General features: G+C 41.2%; 1 protein-coding gene across 1 annotated transcript in view; it reads left to right on the top strand.

The window, feature by feature from the left end:
• Positions 1-652: 652 nt before the first annotated feature.
• Positions 653-10,596, top strand: part of LOC115242072 — a gene marked incomplete at its 3' end in the record, with an annotated part of 241,921 nt that continues 231,977 nt past the window's right edge. Inside the window, exon 1 of the mRNA XM_029818106.1 lies at positions 653-2,009. Coding sequence (XP_029673966.1) covers positions 653-2,009 — 1,357 coding nt within the window. The remainder of the gene's footprint in view (positions 2,010-10,596) is intronic.

The raw sequence follows: 10,596 nt of genomic DNA, 5'->3' as shown, positions 1-10,596 counted from the left end.
GCCATTCGTGAGCTACCGAGCATGCGGAGGGTAATCGCAGTCTGGAGAAGCGCTTACAGAATATTGCTGCCCTGAATGCCGTATCAAGAGAGAGAGATACACGTATCGATAACAAACCATGTATAGATATGCCTGCGTAATCCACTGATCCGCTATTGTAAAAGATCAAGAAGTGAATTGAACCTTCGAATACTAATTAAAATTTTTTCCCTTGCCTTTATAGTTTCAGTATTATTTTCTATGCTAGGAAAGTTATAAATTAATTAAAATTGAGCGTTTTATCAATACATTAAATTAGTAATTATCGCATTAAGATGAGATAATCTTGTTTTAAACCGCTTATTATAAATCTAGAAAAAATATAATGATAAAGAAAGCTCTTCTTATTAATGTACTAACTTAATAAATTTTAAATATTAAGACTATTAAAACTATCTATTTACTAACCGCACTAACAATCTTCTTCTTTTCTCTCTTTGCTTCCAGGCTTCGTAGCTCACCTGCTAATCCCGCGAAGAATCCGCTACTAACACAAAAATGCATCTCTGATTAAATCGCGCTACAAACTTCGACCGTCGACTGATCGTTGCCAGCGTCATCGTTCACCGATCGTAGCGCGATCGTTCCGGAACGATCATGCGAATCCTCGAAAATGCGCAGGACCAGCAGCAACGGCCTCAAGCTCGACCTGACGGAGAACACGCCAGGTAGCTCGTTGTCGCGGCTGCCGAATCTGGTCGAGCATGCGGAGACCTGCCAGGCGTTGTCCGCCGGAACTGGTGAGAATTTGAGCAGCAAGTTGCCTAACGTGGTTGAGGGCTCGATGGACTATGGTAGCGAGCGTAGGTCCTCCCGTTACCTGGAGTACCAAGAGATCAAGTCCTATCAGGATCCCCAATCGTCCGCCTCGGCAGCGCCGGCCTACCACGAGGGTGCCTACCACGATCAGTCGAGGGGATACCGGAATTACGATCGAAAGGTGGGCGTCGGCTTTGATCGGGAGAACCTCGAAAGGTTCGATAACAGGATCTATCCAGAGGACGCGCTGAGATACGCCGATTGTCGCGCGGATCAGCGAACTTATCAGGAGTCGGACCTGGATGCGCCTTACGATCATAACGACGCGCAGAAGCTCAGCAGAGCTTATCCGGAGCTGTCGGACTCGAGCAGACGATACTCGCGGGATCTGACCGACTACGAGTACGCGTCGCGTTATGCCGAGGAGACACTAAAGCTGGAGCCAAAGAAGGATCATCACCATCATCATCCGGGCAAGATCTATGAGCCGGCCGCCTCCAAGGGTTATGAGTCAGGCGTGAAGACTCACGATTCTGCTTACGATCTCGCCTGCTCCGGACAGCAAGAACCACCAGCCAGACAGTATGAGAGCAAGTATCACTCGGTCAGCAAGATGTACGGCACTTTGCCCAGGTATGAGAGTAGCAAGTCCTACGAGCCGACGTACGAGCCCAGGTCTACCTACGAGCCCAAGTACGACGAGCAGACGTACGAGGGTGGCAGCAAGGGCGGTTACGAGCCCAAGTACGGGTTAACGAGCTCCAAGAGCTACGAGAGATCCAAGTATGAGAGCACGACATCGTCCAGGTTCCAGGACAAGTCTTACGATCAGACCCTGAAGATCGGCGAGCTGGGCTCGTCCTCGTCCGGTGCGTACGCCAGGAAGCATCAGGATCAGGAAGAGACCGGCGCGGAAAAGATGAATGGATACAGGAAGAGTAATTTCGAGGCCTACGGGGTCTACTCGGATCCTGAGGACGATCACGGCTTCTTGGCGGATAAAAAAGCGCCTCAATACACTTACAAAGGCGTCGTGGTAAATGTTAGCGGTGAGTCTGCCGTGGTCGATCAGAAACGTCTGGCCAGCAAGGATGGCAGGCAAACCGAAGTAATCAGAAGTCCTTGGTGCAGGCCGACCATACTGCTGCTCCTGCTGGTGCTCCTGGTCGTCATCTTTGTCTTCGTCGCTGGGATATTATTATATTTCAATTGTGAGTTTGCATCGTTACTTCATATAATGAATTTCTGCGTTTTAGAAAAGTTTTAGGTTTTATCTCTCACACTTGATTTTTGCAAAACTAAAAGCTTTTTCAGCTTTTTATTTTGAAAAATAATTCATGAACATTTTTCACGGAAATGTATTCTAGCTTAAAAATGTTTTCTATAGTTCTTTTTTACAACAGTAATTTTTTATAAGTTTATTTTTACATTCTGAATGTTGCATGCAAAAAATTTATCGAGATTTCTGTGCTAACGTAAATTCAAAAGTAGTTATTCTCTTTAAGTATCTAATTTTATATTATAGACAATTTATAGAACTTGTGCATTTCTATCTTAATGTACTGCGGAAAAAATATATAAAATATATAACGGATTTATTTGTAAACCCGCTGCATTAATTCTTTTAATTTAAATATCATTATTTTAAATAAATATTAATAGCAGTAAATTTTCTCGACCGATCTATAATGTCGAACGGATACAGTCGTGTTCGTCAATTAAAGTTAATTCCCTGACAAGAACTAATTAAAGATAATGGCGCTCGAAACGAACCGTGATGAGACGCGAACGTTGAACATCTAAGACGAAGAGTCACTGCTAATAAACGTCTTGCGTTATTTCTTTCTTTGTTCGCTGCCTGCTAATAAGACGTGCCATTCGTCCTTATATAGGACGCCCTAGATACCGTGCTTTTCTTTCCAACTACAACTGGATAAACACGTAAACGATTTTTTCTCTTCAAGAATTAATTGAAAGAATTCTATATATATATGTGTATATCTGTCACCACACATTTCTTCTAAATATCCTAACTCTTTATTCAAGTTTACTCACAATTAAAAAATTATATGTCGTTTTCTCGAATTTTATTTCTTCAAAGCTTTTTTACATCTTGCATTGTACAATGATTCCAATTCATTTCAATCACATTTCCCCATTTAATTTCTTTTGGCTTTCAATTAATTATCGAAAGAAAGTTCGCAATTGAAAGTACTATCCCATCCACCTTCGCGAAAGATTGATTTATTTCTTTCGGGGCAACCTATATTGCACTCTGCGCATTTTATTGTGACGTTACGGCGCTCGTGAGCCGACTCGCTGATAACGGCGGGCGTTTTAGTTAATGAGCATCCGATACCAATTATTTACGGGCGTCCGCGCGTTTGCCATAGTAATAGCATAGTAATGCAAGTATAGACGACGACTATAACGACACCGCCGACGACGACGACGGTGACGGTGACACGTGCCGACGATACGTTAAGCCAGAACGGTTACTGTCTCTGCGGCAGTTTTATGTGTCGAATTTGACATGCCGAGCACGTAGGAACTTGCCACTAGCGAAACTGTTCAGTCGGAATTACAATGCGACCGGTGGATGGAAGGCGGAGCAGTGAGTTTAAGGAAAATAGGTGGAAAAGAATGACGGACCCAGTGCCGGACGGGCCAATCTGTTTTCGCTTCATGCACGATCGTGTTTGTTGAGGACGAATGGCAACAGGAAGCAACACAAAATCATCTTACCGGGAAGGCTAGCAATCTTGTCTGATCTAATATAAAGGAAAAGTGGAGTCTCACAGATTCGTCCTATAAGTTCTGATGTTTGTAATAATAACAGTTCAACCGGTGAATATTGGTGACTTTAAAAATCTTAATAAAAACGAATTCTGTTAGATATTAATCTACTCATACCGCCAGGAAGATTCCAATAATTAAGTAATAATGCATTTTTGCGCTAGATAAAGAAAAATATAAATTCAAATATATTCTATTCAGTTTATCGTATATAACGCGAGACTAATTGTAGAGAGACTAATCGAATAATTTCTTGATTTGCGCGCGGGAGATTAATTTCAAAAGGCGCTAATGGATCTTGTTAAATAATTTTCAAAGAAAAATGTATAAAACGCAACGAGCGCGCGGATGTTAGCGTAACATCGAACAACAGACATTTTTAGGTGGGAACGTCCGCGAAGTGAAACAAAAATAGGATATCCCGCGCTGTATGAAATATTGCGATAAATATCGCCGTGAAAACGTGTGCAAAAGTACTTTTCTGCTTACGCGGTTATAAACACGGTTAAGCCCTATATCAAAACCTTTCCTCACAGATAAGCTTGTTACAGAATAACATATGAAATCTCTGCTGTGACAGTCGACTGTCTCGTAGTTTGCATAGATGTTTTATTTCCAATTATTCTAGTGAGTTATAAACTTCAGTGAGTCATAAAGCGAATATTTGATAAGTTAAAATTACATAAAGAGAAAGAGAGAATAATATATGTATATCCACCTTTGGTGATGTAAAACGCGAAAAAATAAGTCAATAATGAAATAATTATGCATTTACATATTACATTTGATTTATATGAAGAAAATGCTAGTAACAGAAAAAAAAATTTTTTTTCTCGTATGATATATAAGTCATTGGTTGATATTTGATGAAAAAAATATAAGCCTATTAAAAAAGTTTAAATGTATTGAACGTGAGAAAATTGCATGCTATCCTTGTTAATAAACTTCGAAATAACTTCATTGTAAAGATTTATCCGCTCGCTTTCTTCACAATCCGCGTATCACGAGTTAAATACATATATAAGACAAGATCCACTCCATCCTTTAACGACATTTCTAAAGAAGCATATTTTTCTTTTCCATTCGCGATTGAAATTTATTTTCTTTCTCATGCGTATGTTTATTTAAAAAAAAAAAAAAAGAGAAACGAAGGAAAAACCACTGCACAGCAAGATGGAAGCGAGGGTAAATAATTTAGTTACATAAAATTCATTTCCACAATAGTGGATCTATCAAAACAAATAATAATTTTTTTCCTTAAAAATTTGATTAAATTTTATATTTTTTTATATGTTTTATTAAATAATTATAATACAATTTTCTCTAAGTTATATCATGGATAAAATTAAAAACAACAATATTTTTTTTATATGAATAATAATATATATAATTTCTTTTTTATGTAAAATGCCACGTACAAATTTTAAAAATTCAGGTCTCATTTTTCGAGAGCTTATGTAATGTTTGTATAGATTCCACGTTTGAAAGTTTTCTCCGTGGATCACACTGATAATCTCTTCTACCTCTTTGAACATTTTTCTATATTCGCCGCTGCTTTCTCGTGGCGTTTATGACATACCGTAACGTGTTTAGAAGCTTCCATCGCGCCTGCGAAGAATATAAACCGTCTCATTGCGATCTAGCGGATTCAGTTGTCTGGGAAAAACGGGCATGGTTTTCGTGCACGCTCCGATCGTATTTACAATCGTGCCGGAGAGCGCGGCCCGACCATATTTACAATCGAGCGGAAAAGCAGTCCGTGCATTATTACCGAGAAAGTAAAACTAAACTGCCGTCTCTCGCCGCACTCTGTTCCGGGCATGATATTCGATATATATATACTCTATTTTTGCTCGGTTTATGGAATGTTGCCTCTCTTGTATTTTACGTTAGTAGACTTTTACGGTCGTGGCGTCTTTTCGTTCTCCGTGCTTTTCCAGGGATCCATTAGCCAATTTTGAAGCGATCTCTTTAACGGATAATATTTTAAAAAATTTTTAATATTTTATATCGCATCGTATCTTATTATTATTTAATAGTTTATCTTGCATTATATATCTTGTTATTATTTCTAATATTTTAGATAATATATATGAGATGGCGTATATAAGATGAGGCAATGAAAAATTTGTTAAATATACACGCTTAAATTTGATGAGTAGTTGACAAGCGTGATAAAGCTGACTCAAGTGAGGTGAGTATGAACGAATTCTCTTTTGCAAATCATCGTGACTCGCCGTCGCGCAAGTCACTTTTTCCTGCCGATGTCTGCTTTCCTGAGCGACAGCGACAGTTTAGGATCGACGTTTCACCTGCGATGGCACGACAATAGCCTCGGCCGGTGCTCGGATCGAAGAATTGTCGGGATGCACGGTTGCATAGAGGACGTCCGTTCACCGCTCAAATACCGCTATTCGAAAATTCCTGCCATCAAATTCTTTGGACGGTTTGAAGTCGCGCTTTCCGTTATTTGATGAAAAATTCAACAGACGATACATGACGTGTCGCAACATTTTTGTATCGAGCATTGAAATGAGATCTAAAGACAATTAAACTTGAAAAGCGTTCACATTGGAGTCGCGGAATAATTTTGAAACTTTATATCTAAAGTTAATATTCTCTCTGTGATTAAATGTCAAATTTAATTAGAGTTGCACGAGATATCAAGACTAGTCTTGATATTGTCTTGTCTTATTATCTTGAAATTCAAGACAAGATTTTTAATTAGTTATCAAGAAAATATCAAGACTAACTTTGTCAATTATTGGTCTTGTCAAGATTATTGATTTAAAAAAAATCTAAAATATGTATATTTATGTGTGTGTATAAATTAAATGAGAAGAAATTACTATATTATACAAACTTAAAAAATTTTATTTAATAAATAAAAACATTTATATTAACAAATTTAGAAATAATTAATACAATAAACAAAATAATCGATATAAAATGTTCAACAATTATTTAACTACACAAAATTTTGCATACAGCATATATACGCGGTTCTTTGATTGTGTGCGTGTGAACCGCGTCTGCATTTTGACATCACTGTCTTGAGTCTTGTGCAACCCTAAATTTAATTCTCGTCGCTTAAAAATTCATCGGAAAAGTAACGTGAAAAAATCTATAGATACTATTATTACATATATATAAGATATCTAATAATAATAAGATATTTTTATACGGGGGCCGAAGATACACCCGGTAGCGAGCCGAAACATTCTGTACAGAGTCCAAGTCAATTCCCTTTCTCGGTGTATTCCGAACGACTGCGTTTGGCAGCGGTCGACCGAGGCGTTCGAGCGATTCGGTTTATTTTCGGGTCAAGTTTTCACCCGGCCGCTTCGCAATCAGCCGCCGCATTGTCCCGCGGACAATACATTCACCGCGACGGAATCCCGGCGCGCGTAGGAATCCCGGATGCTATCGTCCTCTCGCGCTCGGTTTGTCGACCGTCATGTTTTCGCCGGAATTTTCGGAAATTCGATTTGGATGCCCGCGCAGCTGTTCGCCGTTTGTAATGCTCCGTCCGTAACGGCTCCGGTTTCATTGTGCTTCCATTGTGCCGACAATGAACGGCGAACCGTGAGGCAAATGACGCGAAAGAACGTGTAGCGAGACGGAATTAAGTAACTCCGCGAATAGGACGAGTGTCTTTAATTTTTCATCGAACTTACGCCGAGGAGTCTGTGACGGTTTTGTGACGGAACACCCTATACAGTCAGCATGCAATGCACCGGCTTTGGCGCAGAATCAGGCTTCAGTATGTAAGGCACGTGTCCGCATCTGCCTTTATGAGAGCTTTCCGCGATTCCGCCATTTCGTCCTCATTCTGGAGCAAGCTTGCCGCGCGCGGTTGAGGAAGGCGGGTTGTGCTCGGGGTTTCGGGATTAAGGGCGTCGCCGATCATATTAAGGCCGGAGATATCTCGCCCGCTCCTTATCCGCCGTCGTACGATTCCCATATAAACTCAACCCGGGGTTTGTTCCACATAAATTACAGACACTGTCGGCTTCTAGATATACCGGCGCGCGTCTATCGTTGATGTAAATATCGCGAGGTCGTCAACCTGTTCGAGATCCTCCTCGGAATAGGATAAAGCAAGATATTCCGTTAAGATATTTCCCGAATTCGTAGTGTCGGTCGTGATCTTGAGTCGATCTCGAATCAAATCTCTGGATCGTGTGCGAAGGGATTCCAACCATCCTTCGCTTTTTTATCATCTTCTTTTCCCGACTGCGCCCATTTTCCTCAAATTTAAATTGCACGAAACAGAGTCGTGAGAGTTGTAGCATTCGCAAATGTTACTATCTCGGACAAGCAACCGCATAATTCGACGCGGAGGGATAAATCCGGTATCCTTACGAGGGAAATGTGTAACTCGGAGTTAAGCGGCGCGCTCTCGTTTCTTATCGCGTGCGCTTCAGGGCGCGCGAATCAGATAATATTGTAGTACTTGCAACTCACTGCTCAACATTGTTAAACTCGATACATACTACTTCTACGTCTCGGCCGCGCGTATAAACCACCCTCTCCCTCTACCACGTTCTATCTGAGATAATCGCATTACATGACACATTCTGCATGCAACTGCGCACGAATGTTAAGTTTCGAGATTCTACCCCTGCGGTGCAGGGGTATTTGATTGCTACGCGAAAGATAGTCAGATCGCGAATCTGTCGACCTATACCTTCTCACTCACAGCGGACGATGATCCATCGAATGCTTAAACGCTCTCGCGCATCTCCATCAATTTTCGTTCTCGACATTTTTGAATCTTGCGAGAGATAAAGTGACGTCAATTGCCATTGCGATCGCGACGAGATGGCGAAGGGGATGGGAAGAGCGAGGGACAATTGGATCTATTAGTAATAGTTAAATGGCGAGCGGAGTTACTTTGTAGTATCCCAAACAAACCGCTTTTTTCCAACAGGAATTCGACTAAGATTGTTACGTCGATATTTTATATCAATATTTGGCATGCGAGTATAAAGAAAAGAAAGAGAAAAAAGATTACTACTACCGCACGCGGTACGCTTGATATTGGAAAAGAAAGTATCGGTTCCGATATATGTATATACGAAGTTTAATAATAAATTCGTAAATATCAGCAATTTAACGAAAATTCTAGCAATGTTAAAGTGATATAAACAGAGAATATTAAATTTAAAAATACGCCCGAGAGAGAGACTGGGCAATATTAATAATTAACGTATCGTGATAATACATAACGGGTTATCGAAAAAAGATTATCGGTATCCTTTGCGTCGCGATGTATATTTTACCGCGCCTTTTGGAATGACGCTTGTAAAATTGGCGAAATTGCGCGTTGCGGCTGTAAAATTTGTTAGCTTGCGCGTGATAACCGTTGGAAATTACGAGGCGAAACTTGCACCCTTTTAACTGATACAAACCAAATTCACCGGCGAGATAAATTCTCAGGCTGTAAAAGCGCTGCGAGCGAACACAACGGGAGTTCGTATGCCGGAGGATTTACCATTCTGTAAAGAGCCGGCGCGTTTGTTTCATGCGATTTCAAATTACATTATTACGAGAATGAGAGAAAGAAAGAGAGAGAGAGAGAGAGAGAGAGAGAGACGAGGAAATGTCGTCCACGAGAAAACGTAGAGAAATAGAAAGTACAGTACTATACACGTCGTGTTCGTCACGATGAAACATCTTGCTTTGTGTACCGCACTAAATTAAAGGAACTTCTAAGGCATAAATTTTGTATGAGTAATATATGGATTCTGTTAAGGATATATATAATAAATTGGAAATTTTATTTATTACGAATAACTTATTTATTACACGAATTTTCTCTTTCTCTCTCGTAGATAATTTAATATATCAGCAAAATTAACTAAACATAAACTTGAGATTGTAATAAGGAAAAATGCTTTCCATCTCAATCTAGTTTTACTATATAAAGCGAGACGATCGTTAAATTACAAATATACAAACGATTTCCCGAACGATTATCGCTTTCGCGATAACGGTCGACATCGTACCGAGTACTCGGAAGTCCCTGGCGAGAATCCTCGGCTTCACCGGCGATGCGCATTCAAATCTGAACCCGAAAACTTTCACGGGAAAGAAACTAATCGAAGTATCAAGTTGATTTAAGCACGGGGCACTCCGAGCCGAAGAGCTCCGCTTCATGGCAAGTTCGATCTCTTTTCTCTCTCTCGCTCTCTCTCTCTCTCTCTCTCCCTCCTTCCATCGTAAATTCGTCCAATCCTTTTGAGTTCGTCTCGAATTAACTCTCCAACGAGAGATTGTCGAACGAGCAACTTTGCGAGTCACTCCCGGAAATCCGGGCACCGGCACAATGGCGCGCTTCCGCATTTCCGGCGGTTCATTTGGGGAAAGTCTCCTGTTCCTCCCTATCCGTTCTCCTCTTTCGTTCGCGGCGGTTTTCCGAGATTTCCGAGGACGAAGATGAACAGCGCAACGCGCGTCGACCGATGTCGAGGGCCGGGAAGGTCGCGCCAATCGCGAGCGATTGGGATTGTTCGCGAGTTACCGAGAGCTGGAGTCAAGATTAATGTTAACTTCGCCGTCGAGTTAATAAGTCCGGCACCTATAAATCCCACCAGCTCCGCCGTTTCTCCCTCTCTCTCTTTTTTCCCTGTCTCTCTTTCCACGACGTTCCCTTTGTGTGTGTGTCTCTCTCTCTTTCTCTCTTTCTCTCTTTCTATCTATCTTTTCCTCCTTTCATCCATGGTCCTTGCTACCCCGGCGCTCCATTACGGACATTTCCTCTCATCCCACGCTTTCACGCCACCCTGAACCTTTCTCAAGCTTCCTGAAACTCGAAAACTTTCGCGGTGAGAAAAAGCTCCACGTATCAGCGGCCCTCGGCAAGAAGCCCCCGTCGTTCCGAGCGTCCTTTCCAGGATCGTTCTCTGCAGGAATCCGCGCGCTTTTTGTCGCGATTACTTACGTCAAATAGTTTTCCTATTATGGTCTTCTCGCGTCGGCATTTACCTGCTGTGTTGT

Source organism: Formica exsecta, unplaced genomic scaffold (genome assembly GCF_003651465.1).
Source record: "Formica exsecta isolate Colony F162 unplaced genomic scaffold, ASM365146v1 scaffold562, whole genome shotgun sequence".
NCBI classification, from domain to species: domain Eukaryota; kingdom Metazoa; phylum Arthropoda; class Insecta; order Hymenoptera; family Formicidae; genus Formica; species Formica exsecta.
This window is presented reverse-complemented; position numbering and strand designations above follow the sequence as displayed.